The sequence below is a fragment of the Salminus brasiliensis genome, chromosome 6, assembly GCF_030463535.1.
Source record: "Salminus brasiliensis chromosome 6, fSalBra1.hap2, whole genome shotgun sequence".
In the NCBI taxonomy this organism is placed as follows: Eukaryota; Metazoa; Chordata; class Actinopteri; order Characiformes; family Bryconidae; genus Salminus; species Salminus brasiliensis.
This window is the reverse complement of record NC_132883.1, coordinates 13,536,005-13,557,967: the sequence shown is the minus strand read 5'-3', so window position 1 is coordinate 13,557,967 and position 21,963 is coordinate 13,536,005. Positions and strand designations below refer to the sequence as shown.

Below are 21,963 nucleotides of genomic sequence, written 5' to 3'. Positions count from 1 at the left end.
TAGTAGAGACAGTTATTTCAACAAAAGCAGGATAAACTCTATATAATACCCTTGATTTCAAAAGAAACCATGAATAAGCAGGTGTCCCAATACTTTTGTCCATATAGGGCATATGGTGCTACATAGAAGCACTTCCTAGCCAGACAAAGAAACATTTGTGCATTCACTTGTGGAGTAGTCACGGTTCTATATTAAATTTTTGCCTTTACTAAAGAATCTGTGAAGAACTTTGTTTAAGAATATAGAAATAACCCTTTTATCCAGGACAAGAACCATTTAAGCATTCAAGTGGTTCAAGGTTCATTAACTTTTTAAAATATATTTAAGGCTTTGCACGGCTACTAGTACAATCAACCCAAGTCTAAAGACTGATCCTCCAGTTGCTTCTTGTTTTAGTAATAATAAAAGTATCTCTTTACTGTCAAGAAAATCATGAAGAACATATTTTTTTTTGTTGTTTCTACAGGTTCTGTAAAAGCTTGGACCCTGGCAGCAAGACAAGCAGGACAGTTACATTCAAATAACTCCTAGAGTCATGGTATGTAACACTGATCTTTACCTTCCACACTACCTTCCTTCGCTCTTAGAAAAATGTTGCTGCTGCAATAGAAGAACCACATTTGGTTCCCTAAAGCAAGGGATTCTTAAACATTCTGCATCTAGGGACCACAAGCTATGTTAATGAACTGCCACAGATTTATTTTAATTATTAATACAATCCAAATGTTCAAAGTTTGGACAGATATCTACCATTATATTTATTTAATGGGATTACAAACAGCTTTTGGCCTTCAGCAATCTGCTCAGCTGCTAATAGTGTCCAGACTTAATTATTGGTTAGTTTTATGGTGTTGTTTTCTAAAACCTTAAGATTACATATTGGTCTGCTATCACTCTCCTTACCAAAACCAGGCTTGATGTATTTGTCGTTGTTCTTAAAAATGAGTTGATTTTGGTTGATTTACAGAGTGATGAGTTGATGATATTATGGAATGTCTCATATCATGTTTCCCTTGGCTCATGTCAAGGTTTACATTGGCTTAGAAAAAACAATTGCAGACCACCTGGCTATGGCTCATGACCCTAAAGAAGTTATTTCTCTAAATAACAGTTGTTTTAAAGAATCATTTTTTTTTTCTGTAAATGAGATTTGGGAGGGTGAAGGAACCTTCTAAAATGTCCTCCACATAATACACACTTATACATACTTACATAATTATTCTATACAAAGCCGCAGACCCTATAGAACCTATTTATTTTATGTTTTTTAAAATATGCTACATAAAAATTATTACAGTATTTATACTAATCATATGATCTACACACAGGGTTTGACCCAAAAGAACAGCCCTTTCTATTTAGTACTTAAATGCAGAGCAGTGTAACAAAATTATTATCACGGTATAACAAGTTATATCATATAAATACTGTGTTAATATGATACATAAAGTTGTGGGATGCATTTTGTATAAATTAACTCACTTTTTTGTTTGTTATATTCTTTAGAGAGAGGAAAGGGGGGTTGAGAGCCTGAGACTACTTTCTCTTCAAGTTGATTAGAGTGCAATAAACAATGGGTTTATCCACCCACCCTGTTTGACAGTGTTTAAACCATGCATTTCCTTATTCCTGTTCTCATAACACTCACTAGACAACTGACTGCCTGGGCGAATAGACTTTCAATTAAAGGCTCTAATTCTAAGTCTAAATCAGGACATTTCCAATTTTGCTTTTTTGAGAAAATATGTGAAATACCACCGCAAATACCCAAAGAGCCTACTGATCCAAAGGGGGCAAATAAAGCTACGGTGATTACTGTAGATAGACTTTAGATCCTAAGATACACATACTCTCTCTCCTTCTCGCACACACACACAAACACATAATGATTACTTAGACAAAACAAAGCAAACAGTTCACGAGGACCCTGCATTCTTAGCAGTTCTTTGGCACACATTTGATGGTGAGGGTAAGCCCTGTGAACTGCCATGAGAAAGTGACCCAGATTCTTAACGAGTGCATGGGCCTTGCTAAGTGCTGAACATGCTTCAAGAATCCAGAAAAGCCACAAAAGCCTCCGTTTTATCAAAACACAATCAATTCGCGATTGTTTTCTGAACTTACAGACGGTAATTCCATTATATTGTTACAGTTTCGAAGCCCATGTAGCTTTATCATAGTGTAGTTTGTGCATTTGCTGAGGTGACCAGGCCCACAGGTTCACCTGCAAGGGTTTAATATGAATGCAATATCACATAATGGAACTTTATTTTGTTTTAGACTTTCACAGCTCTTTCCAAGGGTGCAAATGCCGTACAGACGTGAGCTCCTGGCCCTGGGAGAGATCAGTGAGTGGAGGGCGAGGTAGTAGAGAGGAAGACGGAGGGAGAGAAGGGGGTTTAAGATGGCGCAGACACACAAAGCCAGCATTCATGGCATAGAGAAGGAATGAAAAACATTCTCCTTCTCAGGACGCATGGTCATCAGTGGGGCATGGGTTAGGTTGTATGTGTGCATGAAGTGAGTGAGTGTGTGTGTATGTATGTGTGTGTGCGCGCCTATGTACCACCAGCAGCGGAAATGACACGGAGGAAATGTGTGTTTGATCTGATAATAAGAGGGTGCAATTTGACTCTGGGCTTTGGTGTAAAGATGCCTTACACCCAATAACTACCAGCTGCAGTGAGGAGTGGAGCAATGTTAGGAGGCAAAGCACTAACTTTCTTTGACCTAACTCATTATTACTTGTAAAGTAGACTTCATTCATTCATTCATTCATCATTCTATGACTGACTTAGATGTTCATTTGTCAGGTTCTCTCTCTCTCTGTCTCTCTCCAGTCCTCATACTACTTGACTGATATAGGCCTGATCAGGTTATACTCGATCCAATACCCAGACACTAATGCAATCAGAAGACCAAGAGACATTTTTCCTGCTGTCTAACAAGCAGACTAACGGAAGCTGCCGGTTATTCCGACAGGCAAAGGTCCTGCACTGGTATTTGGCCATGGAGAGGTGAGGCTTATCTGCATGACTTGCTGTACCTATAATGGCTTGTTGTGAATCTAGCACTTGCTGAATGTCAGCGGGTACAGTGTGCCCCCTAAAGGACAAACGGAGACTTATGTAGACCACTTTGACTTGGGATCCCTCTTTTCTACTGCATATGGAAGTGTTTCAGACTCTGTGATGAGAACAAAGCGTCTCATATCAAACCCTAAGACTACATCATTAATGATCCATTTGTAATTTTCTTTCAGCCTTGCTGGTGGCTCATATTGTCAGGTATCTAATCAGCCATGAGATTATCAATAAAAGAAATGCTAATGTTTATGTCATAAACATTATCTGTGCAAATGCTTGGTAGATGCAATGATCACAGGCCACAAAACATCAAAGTGGCCTAAAACAATGTAATTATATTTATAACCACTAGAGGGTGGTGCTCGAGCATCTGAAGACAAAAATCTGACGGTCACTCTTAATAGACCCACTGCAAGAAACAAGGGGTCAGGCATTTAGGATGCAGCTACTCTGTCCTCCTCTGCTGAAGTCAGAAATAAATGGAAAATGAAAAGCATTTCAAATATACGCAACTCAGTGCCCACAGTGTTGAGAGTAGCCACGTCAGGATCTGCAGACTGTGGTTGCCAAGTTACTCTGAACAGAGAATTCCCAGGTCTCAGTAAGGGCTATCCCCAGTGGCTCCTCCATGACTGCATTTGGGCTCCAAGGGTAATCTGGTGTACAGCTCCAAGAACATAGATCTCTCTGTCCCAGCAACCTTTATAATGTAGCACACACTCTTAAAAATAAAGGTGCCAAAACGAGTTCCTGGGGGCCGTGCCATAGACCTTTCAATGAGTGGTTCTTTAAAGATCTATTTATATCTTTAAGGAACTATGTTTATGAAAGGTGATGGAAGATTGTAGAAAGACCAACTAAAAGTTTTTTTTTCCAGAAATAAACACTACTTATGAATCACTTTTATATTAAATTAAACCTTACATGAAAGGAATCTACATTTGTACATTTTAAAAACTAAATCTAACTGTTTAGAAGGTTAATTCAATATGTCAATGTTTAAGTATTTTGGAAACTACAATAAATCATAACATTATAAGCAATATATCAGTATACCAGTTTTTTTGAGAGTGAACTGGATTTGGACAAGACCCTCAGCTAAAAAGTAACCAGTGTTTTCTGAAGCTCTTTTCTTCCTCCACTGAATAGTTTCATCTGTGCTGTTCACCTCACACAGCCAAACTTAAGTTCACAGCAGGCAACCTTGGTAGATTGGTTGAAAGCTTTGCAGTGTCTGCCCTATGCCCTCGGCACGCTTTAGCGGAACACAGTGCCCTCAGAGCTTGATGGGCTTGCACAGATGATGATGAATTGCCTCATGTCCTTGCAACACCAATGCAAATAGTCAGCTGAGCAGAATTTGTGATCCAAAAATCAGTCATGAGAACTAACTGAGAACTAGAGGATGCGATGTGCACTAAACCGCAACCTGAACAAAAGGTTCACATATTTTTTCAGAAATAAATTTCATTGCATGCTAAAGTGTTTCAGGGTTTGATGTTCCTGGATAAATGTATGTATGTTAACTTATACAGGGACACAAAGACTGAGGCCACAGTTTCCTGCCTAAGATTTTGAATTGATCTTGTAAAAACAGGTGTTAACATCTGTTATACAGATGTATTAACCCTTTCATACAATATTTTTGAATGATTAAAAAACAACAGTAGTGGAACGGTTTATTAACAACTTATGGGCACCATGCATGAACAGAGATAAGCATAATGATTGGAAGAAGGAATGGTGACTGAATACTGAACACACAGTCCTACATTTGTGTTAGTAACATATTGTGTTACAGTACTTTGCACAAGTTAAACATTCACAGTACATCTTAATCAGGTACTTGGGAAAGGTCTGCTGATGTAGCCTAATTCATACTGTTTCCCCATGCAATTCTTCAGTTCATGTTTTATCAACTATATGATTTATTATAAAAACAACAGTTTTCTCTGTTGATCTAACAAACTTGTCACAAGTCTCCAAGTGTGTCAACATTGTTTATGTTTGATTATTAATTCAGTTATTTCAAGTAATTCACTTTCTTAATTCAGTTTTTAGTTAATAAATACGCATTGTTGTATCTTTTTTATTTAAGGAGTAAGTATTCCCTTAAGTATTTGAAAAGTAACTGTTGTCTGTTGTAAGAATGTGAGGCAGGATGCAAGTGTGATGAAGCTTTTTTAAATAAGGAATTCAGGAAATATAGTCAGTAATGTGATTAATGTCTAAGTAACCAGAAGGCAAATACATATTTGAAATACAGGAGAAACCAGACTAAATACAAACAAAAGCAAACTTGGTCAGGCCTGGAGAATCCACAGAGACCTAGGATTACTAAACTAGAAAGCCAACAGAAGTGGAACAAGACTCCACTAGTAAACACAGAGACATCATTCTTTATACTGGAGCTGGTAAGCTCTAACATATGTTAGGTGAGTTTCCTCATAAGCTTAGGTGAGGGGTGGAATTTGGAAGGGCTTGCGGAAAACGGAGTGGTGTGGAAAAGTCTAAAAGTAAACATAGAGCAGTAACTGATACGACCAGGAGGGTGAGCCATTGGGACATCTGAGTATGGCCTTTTTTTAAAAACAGAATCTGACTAACTATCCCTAGTACATGTATTTAGTTTCATTTCCACCCTGTGAATGAAAGGGTTAAAAACAAGATGCAGTGTGTTCTTTTTTAATCATCTCTGTATTTAGTTAATAACATCACATTTACATTACATTACACACTGGCAGTGTTTAATAATACACAGTCTGAGTCTGAGAGATATAAGGTAATATATAATCTATAAATAATCTAATTTATAATTATATAGAAATATATTTTTTATAAAAATGTTATTTTAATTTTATATAATAGATTTGTTGGGCTTACTCAAAATGGTTTAAAAAGGGTGATAACAGAAACACATTTAAAAAAACATAAAACTGGCTCTAGTACATGTTCAAATAAAAAACCCACTAATACAAGTAGTATCTTTAAAAGAAAGTAATTCAGCATCAAATCATCCACTGAGTCACACAAGTCAATCAACTGAAATAAAAAAAAAAAAAAAACATTTTTACAGTTGTGGAAGACACTTGGTATTATGAGAATAAACGTTGTCTGTTGTATTTAAATTAGGATATATCCCACATTACTTAACTAAACCGAGTTAGGGCAGTTCTTCTAGTCATTTCATATTTTATGAATCAATATTTTACAAATGAATTAAGTCTGCTGCAGTTGGGAGTTGGGGAGATTGACCCAGGACACAAGATTTTAGTGATCAGCTTAAAACCTACCACACCAAAAAAACTACACTGTTGTTATTCATGATTTGTTTCAGAATAATGAAACTTAACGAAATGAGTGTTACTGAGAGAAACTTGACTGTGTTGATTTAGTGAGTTGTCGGGTTAGATTGATTGGTGTTTTTTGGGTCAATGCAACCCTGTTGAGGAAAACACACATTTTTCACATTGGCTACTGAATCCATGATTTGCACATGGGGTGTGTCTGCTCTTGTTTTGTTTACCATCAGAGTTTTGTTTGTCTTTATAAGCAACTTTCTATTGTAGAGTTTCATTCTTTAGTTTAGGAAGCCATTTAACTCTGCTGCTGTTGCTGTAAATGTGACAATCGTACTTCATGTGGCAACAAGCAATTAAACTAGGTTAATTCAACTCAAATAAAAAGTACTTTGAATTAAGTACTGTTTTATTCAAGGTGTTAAGTAGAATTAAATAAACATAGTTAAAGTATTTCCCCCTTTCGCTTTACAGTGCGCTAGGCTTACAGTAACCACAGGGCATTTTGCACTCAGGATTAAACCACAAGCATTTGGCAAGATTGTCAAGAGTTTAGGTCTATCTAAAAGGTCATATAAAAGTTTACAACAAATTACATTTTTCCAATTGCATTAATTTATTTTGGAAAACCAAAATTGCCTTATTCTTTAAGAAGGCCTTTTAATTAAATGAAAATCTCTTTCATAATTCAAAGCATAATTCAATGAGTGCACAGTGAAGCCTCACCTCAGCTTGGCTTTCTGCTATCACACCCAGGGAGAGTAAGAATGTCACCTGTTGCCAACTCTGGGAGATGATCGAGTCCCAGAACGGTTGCTCATTGGCCCAGCCGCACTGTAACTGCAACCACCTCCCCCACATTTCCCAACTCAACTACCAGCATGTCCTCATGACAAGAGCTGCCGGTCACATTTGTCAACACTACAGAACACGCTGGTGACTGGAAATTGCTGGTAAAGGAATCTAAGGGGAGAGACTCTGAACCAAGCATCTGAGAGGACACTAAGAAGCTATATTCTTGATCGATAGCTTACCATCTTCAGTTTGCTTTGGGTTTTTTTTTTTTCATATTCTCTCACCCACTATGCACTGTCTGAAGAACTTAGGAACGTCCAGTGTGGGAAAGTTGCTGGGGAGACAAACTGGGGAATGGATGAGAGCTGGAGGCAACAGAGGACGCTTGGTCAGGCTGTTCCGGACGGGCGCAGCATCACCTATACAGCATCCATGCCATCAACATGCGATCCAGGAGACAGACACTGAGGTGGACAGGTAATCAGAAATCAGCAGACAGCTTCTTTAGTACCATATGTTGTTAAAAATTGTTATATGTGTTCACTTTAAATTGCAACTACTGCAACTATGGGCCAACCTATAGAATTTGAAGAAAGTTTAATCATATGCTGTAAAAGTTGTTTGTCCATTCAACCTAAAAAATACTTCATGTTGTAAAAAGCAATAAAACTGGGTTCATTCAACAACAAAAAAGAATCAAATACTGTTTCATTCAAAGTATTTATTGGAGTTGAATAAACCCAGGTCATTTGCTTGTTACCACATTAAGTGATTTTTTACGTTGGACCGACAAACCACTTTTCACAGTGTAGACGATTTTTATTAAAGTTAAGTTGAAGTTGTTTATTACTTGCTTTTTTTCACAGTAAACGTCACTTCAAAAAACATGAATCAATGTTATAAACGTACATTTGCTTGTTGTTCCATGTTATATCTTTTCACAGTAAAGTTCACTGTAAAACAATGTAATTAATGACTTGTTCAATATATAATGACCTACAAAAATGCCATTACTCTGTAAATTAATTTGAAATTAAATTTCAAAGTACATTTTTTGTCTGAACTGGTGAAAGATATATTTTAAGGTTATATGAGTGTTTGATCAGTTTTCAAAGTAACTAAATTGCATTTTTTCTTTTTTAGCAAGGCAACAGTACCTAGACTAGAAGATCTACTGTTTTACACGATCACTCAAGGAGAAGAGAAGATTTCTGTGGCTCGCTTTATCAGCGTATGTAAATGATAAAATCATTTTTATTTAAAGACAAGTTCCAAGGAAGTTTACTTATGAACAAGCAGAGTTTAAATTATCTTTAAAGAGAGAAATTAATGTGTCAATTTACTGTTTATTTGCTGTTTGTTTACAAACATTTTCTAAAGTTGACTTCATGTTCATAGTATAACAGCTGCATGTCCCACTCTGAAATACAGTAATTCACCAGTTGTGTTGACCTAAAGACTGTAGAAGACATGTGTGTTGGAACACATTCTGCTGTAAATGTATAGTTAATGCTTGAATGTTAAATATTCACATTTCCAAAACATTAACACACACGTATGCAAACTCGCACCATGCAAAGCAGTAAATATGCTCAGGAGAGTCAGGTGTGTAAGTGTGAGTGTGAATGTGTTTGTCATGCTTTGAGTATGCTCTGAGTAAGAGTTATGGTCAGGGGTGTATAGGCAAGTGTGCTATCTGAACACATGACACCCAGAAATAGACCCCTTGCTACGTAATCTCACTCTGATGCATACACACACGCGCCTGCCCCACACCCATTCCTAAGAAGTTGTGTCCTTTGACTCAATTATCTTCAATGCTGCTTTTTAATTGTAAGCATGGAATGGAAGTTTTGGCATTTTTTCAAGTCTTTCATTTTAAGTCATATTGCTGGAGTGAGTAAAAACATTCAGTGCTCATGTGCATGACCTAAGGAACAGATGGTGCCCCATCATGGAAGTGAGGTATATAAATAGCTTTAACAGTAAAGCATTTGTGCATTTGCCTTCTTCCATATTTTACTGTTAAACATGTCTATTCTATGTCTATTCTGTCTATTCTATTCTATATGTAAATTCAGCTAAGGAGTAAAGGGTGGCAAATGTTATACCTACATATTCACTAAGTAAAATAAGTCTAATTAGCTATTGCTTATTCAGCTAATCCTAAAAGACACCTCGTCACTCCTTGCACTCTCCAATACTGTATTTTTTTATTTGTGCATTTGATTCTTTAGGCACTGAAGAGCACAGGGCTCTTGACATCTGACCCTCGACTCAGGGACTGCATGAACCAGCTTCACCAGGCTGTGTTCGAGTCGGCTGACTCAGCAGTGATGGATCAGGATCTCTTCAGAAAGTAAGTGTGGTGGGGTGTGTGTTTCTATTTTCATAGGTATGTGTTTGGGCTGCTATAGAGAACACACTTCTTTTAAATTCAGCAAATAAATTGCACATTTAATTTTTGCATGCAAACATTGCATGGACATTGCTGATGTAACAAAACATTAACTGCCAGCTCTGTTACATCAGCCAGCAGTGACCCACACTCGCTAGCATCGCCAGAGAGAAAGCCAACTGGTCATTCCTCAAATAAAATATTACTGTGTTATGTAACAGAAAGTACCATAATTAGTACTTGGTTCAGTGACTGGTGAAATTTGGAGTTGGTGGATCGGTGGATATATGATTAAATAGCTCTAAACAGGGTTTCAATAACATTACAAGCCAAATCATTCTTTTCCAGCACTATATAGAAACCATGGTGCTTAGAGTGCAATAACAATCCTTGTTATCTCCCAACATCTGGTTGGGCTAATCAACACTTCATAACATTGGGGTATTACTGGAAGCATTAAGGAGAAATCTGGAACTCATTTTTGAAAATGAGACATTCTTCTTCATGTATGATTCATGTATAATTATGTTATATGATGTGTAGGCAAAACACACTCATTGTCCAATCTGCTTAATCTGCTTTTTTGCACAGGATTGCATATAATATATATGAGACATACAGTATACATTATCTCATGTCTTGACATTGCATAAAAACAAGCCTGTAGGATGTGTATGTGTTTAAACACGCTTGTTTATATTGTAGATGTGTGGGCAGTAATATAGTGCTGCTAACTCAAGCCTTCCAGAAAAGGTTCATCATCCCAGACTTTTCATCTTTTGCATCCAATATTAACCAGCTGTACTACAACGCACAAACTCTGCAAACTGGCAAGGTAAGTAGTATACAATACACACACACACACACACAGAGACACACACACTCACATTGATCTCATATTAACCCCCTCACTCATCATTTATTTAAGTAAGTCTTGTGTGTATATTTCTTTGTATAAATGCAGGTAGCAAACTATATCCCTCAGCTGGCTAAATTCAATCCTGATCTGTGGGGTGTATCTTTGTGCACAGTTGATGGTCAGAGGTGAGAAAATGACTTTTCTCCAATCCATTTTTAATCAAATAATATTGTTATATATATATATATATATATATATATATATATATATATATATATATATATATATATATATATATAATTTTTTTTTTTAATAAGTATAGTAGATGAGAACTTTACAGGAGGAAGGAAAAAACTTTCTAGCCTTCTAAAAAGATTTATTCCAAGCCATTTTGAAGTATTTCTATTAGTTCATTTGTCATGAAATTTTGACAAACAACTGTCAGATGTCAATGTATGTCAAAAAGTAAAAAGAAAAATCTATTAAAAAAAAACAAATATATATATATATATATATATACATACAGTCATGCCCGGAAGTATTCATACCCCTGGCAAAGTTTGACTTAAATTTACTTTTATTTAACCAGAAGTTATATTTTTGCCTTGAAACGACACAGGCATCTCCCAGGAGATAACACGATGATGTACAAGAGGCATCATTGTGGGAAAAAGTATTTCTCAGCTTTTATACACTTTTATGCATGTCCAAAATTATTCATACCCTTTGAAAACTGTCACAGTATATGGGAAAATCCAAAGTTCTATACCATTCCAAATAGCTGTTTTAAAGCATCCTAATTACCCTGATTCATTGGGAACAGCTGTTTTAATCAACTCAACAGGAGAAAAACAGCAGCTCTCTGCAGTTGGTTTGTGGACAGTCATGGCTAAGACAAAGGAGCTCACTAAGGACCTGCGGCTGTGCATTGTGGCCGCTCACAAGTCAGGAAAGGGCTATAAAGCCATATCAAAATGTTTTCAAGTTCCAGTGGCTACAGTGCAAAGTATTATTAAAAAATACAAGAAGTTCCGCACTGTGGAAAATCTCAGAAGATGTGGTCGGAAGCCAAAAGTGACACCTGTGCTGGCCAGGAGAATAGTGAGAGAGGTGAAGAAAAATCCAAGGATCACCACCAAGGCCATCCTGGTGAATCTGGACTCTGCTGGTGGCGACATCTCAAGGCAGACAGTTCAACGGACACTGCACACTGCTGGGTTCCACGGACGCAGGCCAAGGAGGACACCACTTCTCCAGAAAAGGCACACAAAAGCCCGCTTGACCTTTGCAAATGCTCATCTGGACAAAGAAGAAGACTTCTGGTGTTCTGTTTTATGGTCAGATGAAACAAAAATTGAATTGTTTGGCCACAATGATGTGTGCACCATTTGGCGTAAAAAAGGAGAAGCCTTCAACCCTAAGAACACCATCCCCACTGTCAAACATGGTGGTGGGAACCTAATGTTTTGGGGGTGTTTTTCAGCCAATGGACCAGGGAACTTGATCGCAGTAAATGGCACCATGAAAAAAGAGCAATACATCAAGATTCTCAACAACAACATCAGGCAGTCTGCAGAGAAACTTGGCCTTGGGAACCGGTGGACATTTCAGCACGACAACGACCCAAAACACACAGCCAAAGTGGTGAAGAAATGGTTAGCAGACAAAAACATTAATGTTTTGCAGTGGCCCAGCCAGAGTCCTGACTTGAATACAATTGAGAATCTGTGGAGGGAGCTAAAGATCAGGGTGATGGCAAGGAGACCCTTGAACCTCAAAGAATTGGAGCTCATCACTAAAGATGAATGGGCAAAAATACCAGTGGAGACATGCAAAAAGGTCAGCAATTACAGGAAGCGTTTGATTGCTGTAATAGCCAATAAAGGCTTTTCTATTAATTATTGAGAAGGGTATGAATAATTTTGGACATGCCACTTTTTGTTCAAATGTGTATAAAAGCTGAGAAATACTTTTTCCCCACAATGATGCCTCTTGTACATCATTGTGTTATCTCCTGGGAGATGCCTGTGTCGTTTCAAGGCAAAAATATAACTTCTGGTTAAATAAAAGTAAATTTAAGTCAAACTTTGCCAGGGGTATGAATACTTTCGGGCATGACTGTATATATATATACTTGATATATATGTATGTGAAGTATATATATATATATATGAATGTAAAGTAACATTTGTAACATTGTAACATTTTAGCCTCTGTATCTCTCTCTCTCTCTCTCTCTCTCTCTCTCTCTCTCTCTCTCTCTCTCTCTCTCTCTCTCTCTCTCTCTCTCTCTCTCTCTCTCTCTCTCTCTCTCTCTCTCTCTCTCTCTGCAGGCACTCTGTAGGAGACACGCAGGTGCCGTTCTGTCTGCAGTCGTGTGTGAAGCCACTCGAATACTCTCTGGCTATTACCGAATCAGGAACCGAGCAAGTACATAAATATGTGGGAAAAGAGCCCAGTGGCAACAAATTCAACAAATTAAGTCTAAATGAAGATGGTAAGAACCATATAAATATACCAGCCTTTAACTTCTATCCATACAATGTTTGAGTAAACTCTCCTACACTTTATAAACTTTGTAAAACTTTATAAACTGTGTTAAATTAAGCAGTGTACAACATAATGTAATAATGTTTTTCATTATTACATTATATTCAGGAACAAATATTGCAAATCGTAGAGAACCAATGTTTCAAATAAATATAGTTCAGTATTCATCAGTAATAGTTGCCGTTCAATCAGCTTTAAGGCACACTTAAATACCAATAGTTTTGCAGTATCAGTGATTCACTGGAAAAGATAACACCATAACCCTCATCATAAGAACAGTGGAAATTACTGTTCTGTTATCATTTCTCTTTTATTCCTCAGAAGAACTCTGCACTCATGCTCAGTGATCTCTTAGTTATGTAACCTTACTTATGTTGAATGTGTTTTGGATTATACTCACTTGTGTGTTTTTGTTATCAGATAAGCCTCATAACCCCATGGTGAATGCAGGGGCCATCGTCATCAGCTCTCTTCTAAAGGTAAGAAGACTAGTCCACAACTTAGTGGTGACTATAATTACACATGTGCATGTCATTCCTACATGAATATATTAAGTTACATAAACACAGTTATTGGCAAAACTAATTAAGTTTAAAGATAAAACTGGAATAAGGAAGGTAGATATTACATTAATGTATAAACACTTTGTCATTCAATAACCATATCCTACCTATAAGACAACCTGTGTAACGCTACTATAAAAAGCTGTCTGCTGTTCTGTTGTTGGCCTTATCAGTCAGTAAGCTCACGTGTGAAGGTATGATTTACCACCCTGATTACAACAGCTGGTGGGTGAGAGGGGGGTCAGAGAGACGGCCCAGGTAGAGCGACTACATAACAGGTGGGGGTTGTTTGCAAGTGACAACCAATGGGAGTCACTGTACAAGAGGGTGTGCCATGCAACAGCTGCAGATAACAGAGACAGACAAAAGGAGGAGAAAAAGAAAGAGAGAGACTATTAAAGTAAAGTCATTCAATTTCCAGTTCACTTTTACTGTAATATGCACTAAAGCTGATAGCAGTGATTAGCCTTAACCCCTATTTTTAGAAAAATACAAATTTTTGCAGTACTTTTTATTATTTATTTATTTACTTATATTATTATATTATATTATAATATTACAGTAAGTTTCAAGAATTACTACAGAGTACCACACGACTATTATAGACTACTAGAAGACATGGCTGCATGAAACTACGCTATACAAATCATATATATGTGACATAGTAGTGTTAGTACAATTATTGCTTGTAAGGGAAAGAAAGACATCTCATAAAGGGCTCATTATATCAGTATCTGAATGAAACTGAGAATGCTCAGCTGCTAAACGGCTGTTTTGGATAAGAGCCGTGGAGTTACATAAGATGAAGCAGACCTTAGGCTCACGCGCTGGACTCAGGGAGTATTTTTAAGACAGACACATTCCCTAACCGGACCATACACTGCCCTGACCTTTTGCTGTGCCGGGGGTCTCTCCTGCGTTTCATGGAAGGCTGCATCTTAACCCTACTTTTTACGACCCAACCAAGACACCGATAGGGAAACCAAATCAGCAGAGCAGTGTGTTCCAAGTGACACACTCACACACACTGCGAATACACACCACACACCTGTGCACTTGGAGCATTTTGGTGAGGGTGGCCTGTCCAGACTTGCCAACAGTAAGACCATGAAGTGCAAAGGCCAGAATTAGTAATGTTCTTGGACAGTTGCACGATGGTAGAGACCAAAAGGGCAGATGCATTTACTGTTGTGCCGATGGTTCTGGTGACATTTCTTAGTAAGAGTGACATTTAATAACTTGATAAGTGAATCCGTAAAAGGGATTAGTTACAGAAAGCTGTAATATATGGTAAAGGAAATGAAAAGTAGCAAATGTGTAATGAGAATAGACTAGATAAAAAATCAGCAGAATTTAATGATAAGAAAGTTTTCATAATAACTAACCTTTGTTCCACAAACTAATTCTGTGGTTAATGGAATTTTCTTCACTAAAGCTAAAAGCACTGCAAAACATTTCAGTGATCACTTTATGAACAAAGTTGACAGGTTAGAAAAGAAAACAGGGTGTTTTAGTGGAGGTTGAATATTGGTTAAAAACAATTAAACAGTTATTTTATTCTGTCAACAAACTATGTGTTTTAAGTTCCAATCTGTACAAATAAGGAAGTTAGTATGGATAATATGTTAATTACAGCAGTTTTAATTATAATTTCATTACCAGTATATCATTTTAATTTCCCCCAGATTTGAAAGTTGGCCAAGGTTGTACCGTTTCCAGCAAACAAACAGGAGTTTTTTTTTGCTACAGCAGTATTTTTCTAGTATTGAGCAAGCTAATGGAAAAGTTGTTCTTGTTCACTTACTACGCTGATCTACTGTTTTTCTAGCAGTTAATATTGTACTGCATGTGTTATTATTATTGAAACTAACTGCACATGGGTTTAGTTCAATAGCAATTAACTGAATAAATAGGATGCAGTCTATGTTTTGGTGGCAGGTTGGTGGGTTTTCCTCCTACACTTACAGTGCAGTGTGCCCCAGGGGAGTTGTCATGGGCCAGTACTTTTTTCAACATGTACCAATGACACGCCTTATGCTTCAAATAAATGCAGTGCTACTTAATTTGTAGATGCTACAACTGTATATATGTTGCATCTAACAACACAAGTTAAAGAATACACTTTAATCTGAGCTGCAAGTATTACTTCACTGGATTCACTAAGAAATCAGTATCACTCAGGTACTGAACAAGTTCAAAAGGCAAACCTGCTTGGTGTTGCTCTCAATTAAGCAGAGAAATATTGTAAATATTGCTAAGAAAATAGGTTTTAGAAAATCAAACATTAGTAGATAGACTACAGTGTTAGCGACACAGCCACTAGTTTTATCTCACCTTGATTACTGCAGCCAAAAAAGATCTGTCTATGTTCCAAATAGCTGATAACAGAGCTGCAAGGTTGGCACTGCCCTGTCTGTTACATGTGAGGCAAGGTAAAAAAGAGGGTGCATGCCAGACTCACATGGCTCAGAATAGCGTAGAGCTTGGCATGCAATGTAATGGGTTTCTTTAGGACTATCTGTTATGCAAAACTGTCTGCACTCACAAATGAATGATGTGAGAGATGGATAGTGTCATACTGCTAGGCAGGCTAGTTGAGATTCTCTAGGTAATCTAAACCTCATAGCAGATGCAGTGTGAAGATCTGTATTGTATAGAACCATCACAATGTGGAACAAGTTACCAACTATGATCACTAAAGCACCCAGAATTTGTTTTCAACACTGATTTGATTTTAGGCTCTCTCTCTCTCTCTCTCTCTCTCTCTCTCTGGGAAGCAGATTGACCAATGGTTGCATGTCAATGCAGGTATAGACTAGTTGTGGGGGAAAGAGGGCAGGACTTGATGTGTTTAAAGGTGTAAAAAAGAATGTGTAAGCAAATGCTGACAGGAAATCCCAGACGTTGTACGCAGTTTAGAAATTCTTGCTGGATACCTTTTTTACAAAAAGAGGACATGTGTAATGGTCATCCTAAGTAATATTAAATATTTGGACAGTCATAATGGAATGCAGTTTGGTGTGTTAAGATGTTTTGGTTTTACTTGCCTACTTGTCTTGTTATATTACATTACTGGCACACAAAAAACGTTGTTCACTTTTTGACATAATCCAGCAGTACTTACCAATAGAAATATTTAAATGATTGGGAATCTACAAAAAACAAGGGGAAATGTGTTTTAACCAACTATTTGTTAAGGAGCCAGGAAAAATAAGTCTCGATGAAGAGGGCTGCAGCACTCAGTCTGTGCTATAGATGAATTTCTTTATATAATTAAAAACATGATGTTGCAGTCCATGCTCCACAGACTTCATCAGATGTACAAAACACTGTACAAAGCTTATCTAAAAAGCTCTTACAGATTAAAAACAGGTGTGGTCCACTAATGAGGACAAGGGGTGTATCCAGTTTTCTCTACTACCCCATCTAGCAGCCTGGGAATTCCTGGTGAAGTTTTTTGAAAGATACAAGGTTTTTGTGTGGACATGTTTTGTTGTGTGTGAATCATAGGAAGCCAAATAAAAATATATAAATAGTTTCTTCTAAATTGCCTTTATTTGGTTTCTTGGACATTGGAGGTAGTGTCCCTCACCCCACACAGTACACCCACACCATCCCCACATTTTATCTTTTACTCTTTCACATGTACACACTGCCACCCTGTGTCAGGATTATACACTGTTACTACAAACAGAACTTTCCAGTGTAGTATAGACATGTAAATTTATAAGCAAATGCTGGAAGTCCTAATACAAAATCTATGTTCAGAGGTTGAGAAATGTATTTTTTGAATAACAGCACTTTCTCTCTCCCTTTTTCTCTCTCTTTCTCTCTCTCTCTCTTGCTCTCTTTCAGCCTGGATTCAGGAAGGCTGAGAGATTTGATTATGTATGTATAACACAACTGTTTCTTCTATGTGTGTTAAATAGTTATATATTGTTTAGGATTTATTTATATGCCCTGCCTTATTGTATGTACTACCCTCTGCCACAGATAATGGACTATCTGAAGAGAATGGCAGGTGGAGAGTATGTGGGTTTCAGCAATGCCACGTAAGATACATTACTTAAGTTCTAATACTGACCTGCCTCTTTTTTTTAGATGTATTTGTGTCAAATGACATACTTGCACTTCAGTGATTAATTAATTGCCTGTTTTGACTTCTTTTTCCACAGCTTTCAGTCAGAAAAAGAGACGGGTGACAGGAACTACGCCATCGGTTATTATCTGAAGGAGAAACAAGTATGGTATTAGTATAGTATTTTTTTATAGCACAGGACATTTTTTTTTATCAGATCAGCTCACCTCTCTTCATTTGTCTGTCCTCTTCAGTGTTTTCCCAGTGGAGCAGACATGATAGCAGCACTTGATTTCTACTTTCAGGTGACCAGACCTTTAACATTTAATTTAATCAAGAAAATGAATGAACACGAGACTGAACTGTGTCCTCTGTTAACAGACTCTCCTCTCATCTCTGTGTCTCCCTCTAGTTGTGCTCCATCGAGGTAACGTGCGAGTCGGGCAGCGTCATGGCCGCCACTCTTGCTAACGGTGGGATCTGTCCAATCACAGGGGAGCGTGTGCTGAGTGCGGAGGCTGTGAGAAACACCCTTAGCCTCATGCACTCTTGTGGCATGTACGACTTCTCCGGACAGTTCGCCTTCCACGTGAGTCTTCCACACCAGCACACGTATATACATGCGTCTGTGGGTGTTCTCAAAGGGGGTCAAGGAACATTTTTACCAAAAAGGGGTATGAGAAAATATTGGAATATCAAAGTATCATGATATTAAGATATTAAGTACTGTATCAATTCTCAAAACACAGTGTTGATTAATTAATAGTTTACATGCAAGGATTGGTGGCAGACAGTGGTTCATTTTGTGTTGTGTTTGAACCCTGATTTCTAGATAGCAGTGTTGTACTTTGTCTTCAGATCCCACTGTTCTGACTGCATAAAAACTAAACTTTTATTTTACTCAGATTGTATGCATATGATGATATGTGTTTTATACTATGATGGTTTTCCTCAAAGTTTATTAAAACAAATTATATATATAGCAATATACTAAATCTAACTATATCTAATACGTATCCTACCACCTGGTTCTTGTAAAAACACAGCTCTACTACCAACAGTCAATGCACTTTATGGCTGGAGTTATTGCTTCAGATACACCAGATACATAATTTCAGCTAACATTGGATAACAATGTGTAATCAATATATTTATTTCTTTGTTTACTTATTTATTACAAAATAATGTTTATTTACCATATCCTGATAGCACAGCAGTCTGATGGTAATTGAAGTATTGCTTTTATTAACTTTAGTTAAGATAATCTCTGCCAAATCCATGTCTGCAGGTGTTCTATGAGGTTAGCTTATTTATTTCATCTGGTGGGCCTGTAAGTCAAAGCCTGCAGACACATGGAATAAAATGGCTCAAGATGAAACAGAAGAGCGAGACAGGCGAGGAGCTTTGGGTTTAGTTATGTTATCAGTCTCAGAACATCATAAACCTGACACCAATAGAGCTGGAAGATGGTTTGTGTAGGCTAAACATGGTTGTCACATTGTTTAAAACATTTCATTACATCCCCAGAGTGAGTACTTAATCTTCTCCAGGTCTGAAATGACACTGTGTCTTTTAGCTAGGAAAAGAGTGGGGGTGGAATGGGGGGGATTTCCAGGCAGTTCAAGTGATGGCAACAATATCTAATTCACTGTAGTCTGCTGGGACCCCAAAAATAGCTAACCATGGTCATGGGCTAAGTTTGAATCCAGAAATGTTTGTTCCTAGTAGTCAACTGTATAGTACGAGGCAGGCAGAGCAGAGGTTGAAAAATACAGGAGTATTCCATTAAATTGACCACATCCCTCATTTCCTTCAGCAAGTCAGGACTCTTAGTAGTATGATTGATGCAGAAACATTGCTTGAGAGTATGGAGAGGATGACAGTGATACAAAGAAATGGAATGAGGGTTACACTGGTGGTTACACTATGATATCTCTTGCTCTTCTAGGTGGGCTTGCCTGCTAAGTCAGGAGTCTCTGGTGCTGTACTTTTGGTGGTTCCTAATATCATGGGCGTGATGTGCTGGTCTCCTCCTCTTGACCGTGTGGGCAACAGTGTGCGAGGCATCCATTTCTGCCATGTATGCTCACATTCTTTTACACACACATACCAACACATACCACTGATACCACCATGTAACTGATATACTAACCATGGCTGGGGTCTCTTCTGCAGGAGTTGGTTTCTCTCTTTAATTTCCATAATTATGACAACCTGAGACACTTTGCCAAGAAGCTGGACCCTCGCAGACAGGCTGGCCATGAGAGGGTGAGACTGACAAAATGACAAACTATCACAAAAGCAATTCAAGTACTAACAGCACTGCCTTTGTTGAAGGTCTTGCTAAATATGAGTCAGTCAGTCTTGTTAGTTAGTTAGTTATTAGGTACTTCACATATATTTTTTTTCATTGTATTATTCAAATGTATTATTTTACTTTAAAAGAAGTGAAACTGCCAACAGAAAATATTACTATTTGTAATTTGAAATAGTACAGTTTCTTGATATAAAACAATGATGTATGATCTGACTATATGTGGTCTGTGTTTCTGACAGAATAAGGCTGTAATTGAGCTGATGTTTGCTGCATACAGTGGAGATGTTTCAGCGCTCAGGAGGTAAGAGAAAATGTCCTTGTGCCTTTCCCTTAACATGTTACTTTACTGTTTCATTAGATTTTGGTGATGTTTTACAGTTGCATATCTGATGGGTTTAAAAAAATGATTGGACATTATTTTCTTTTTATTGTGAAAACATAACCACACATATTACAACAATACCTGTAGAGTTTAAATACATAACACTTAAACAATAAACTACAAATTACAGATGTTAGTTGTATAGTTTTCAGAAATCATTAGCCCATCTGTGAAATTTAGAAGGCCCTATGGTTTTCTTCAGCAATGTTACAGTTATGATAGCAACATTTTCCTGTTGTCACTGATTATCATTTCATCTTCTCAGGTTTGCTTTGTCAGCAATGGATATGGAGTTGAGGGATTATGATTCTCGGTCCGCGCTGCATGTGGCTGCTGCAGAAGGTGACCTACATTCCTACTTACTCATTTTCTCATTCTTTCACTCAAAATGGTGCTGAAATATTGATAACCTCCTTTTAAATATTAGGCCATTTAGAAGCTGTGAAGTTTTTAACAGAGACATGCAGAGTGAACCCACATGTTAAGGACAGGTAATATACACAGCACAACAATTTTTTCCCAGTGGTCTTTTTTTTTTTTTTTAAACTTAAATTGATGTTGCTAATGAAACATCCATCTCATCTGGTGTTCAGGTGGGGGAACACACCTCTGGATGATGCTATGCAGCTCGGTCAGCAAAGTGTGGCAGAAGTGCTGAAGGAGTATCAGCGCATTTACTCTCACACACTCATTCCTCAGGAGATCAGCACACAAACACACAGCCAATCTTCACTGAATGCAATAGAACTGAGGAACATGGAGATTCTGGAGGGGTTTGTGTGATTTATGGCGTTGCTGAGGGGCACCTGGAACAGTCTATTGGCAGTTGCTGCTGTTGTTGTAATTAGAAGTTCAGTTCAAACTTGTGTTGAACAGTCGGGTCTCAATGAATCAAACATAGGACTCAAATTAAATGTTACTGTCATTTACTCTCTATTTAGTGACAGTAGTCAGCCTTTTTCTTGTCTCCTTCATATAGAGTGGCATTTAGAGTCAGTTGTCATTCTGCAAAAAGTAGGTGTATTCAAATAGCATGTTCATACTACTTTACTATTTCATCAGTTTAATGTGATATTGTCACAGTACGTTTTGTTTTAAAACAAACATTACTTTACATTGAATATTTTACTAACGTTTACCTGGCATCATTGAGAACTAAATTTCCTGGAATAAATGTGGAACGTGATGATTTGATCTATATAAGTTAAAAGACATGTGCTGTACAGATGTTGTAGAATGTTGTATTTCATAGTACCTATGTGTTGTATATTTGTAAATATCTATCTGCATATAATGAACTAAATGTATGTATATTTAATACATTTGTATTTATGTTTTAAGATGCTAATGTTCTGTATAGTCCTGTATATTATTTATTACAGTCAGTATGTGTGATGTTTGAGCTCACTCAGTCATTGAGATACTTAGCAGAAATGCAGAGGGCAAGTTGGTGTTTAAGTTGCAAGTGCAAGTGTTCTAGAAAACACTATAGTGACATTATAGTGTATACTGACAAGATCTGAGTTTTCTGGCTAACATAGATAAAAACACATGCACTTTATCTGTGAAAGAGACATTTCTCAGATAGTATAAAGTGTAAAAGTGATGTGTAAGATGTAAGTAAAATGCAGCATAT

General features: G+C 37.3%; 1 protein-coding gene across 2 annotated transcripts; it reads left to right on the top strand.

Annotated features, from left to right (window-relative positions):
- Positions 1–464: 464 nt before the first annotated feature.
- Positions 465–21,954, top strand: gls2a (glutaminase 2a (liver, mitochondrial)). Of its 2 annotated transcripts, XM_072681701.1 has the most exons (19): positions 465–538; positions 7,485–7,657; positions 8,324–8,411; positions 9,418–9,539; positions 10,284–10,413; positions 10,543–10,622; positions 12,771–12,934; positions 13,408–13,466; positions 17,406–17,438; positions 17,544–17,602; positions 17,726–17,792; positions 17,883–17,933; positions 18,041–18,217; positions 19,577–19,708; positions 19,804–19,896; positions 20,185–20,246; positions 20,593–20,669; positions 20,755–20,818; positions 20,921–21,954. In XM_072681701.1, the coding sequence occupies exons 1-19, from the start codon at positions 536–538 to the stop codon at positions 21,108–21,110; spliced, it is 1,824 nt and encodes a 607-aa protein (XP_072537802.1). In that variant the 5' UTR covers positions 465–535; the 3' UTR covers positions 21,111–21,954. The 2 variants fall into 2 exon arrangements, with proteins under 2 accessions (XP_072537802.1, XP_072537801.1); XM_072681700.1 differs by lacking the exon at positions 465–538 and having other exon boundaries at positions 7,327–7,657.
- The last annotated feature ends 9 nt before the right edge of the window (positions 21,955–21,963 follow it).

Coding starts and splice junctions, on each gene's coding strand:
- gls2a (XM_072681700.1), top strand. CDS start 7,470: ATGCACTGTCTGAAGAACTTAGGAACGTCCAGTGTGGGAAAGTTGCTG. Junction 17,934..18,040: donor CACTTGATTTCTACTTTCAG/GTGACCAGACCT, acceptor GTCTCCCTCTAG/TTGTGCTCCATCGAGGTAAC. Junction 18,218..19,576: donor CCGGACAGTTCGCCTTCCAC/GTGAGTCTTCCA, acceptor TTGCTCTTCTAG/GTGGGCTTGCCTGCTAAGTC.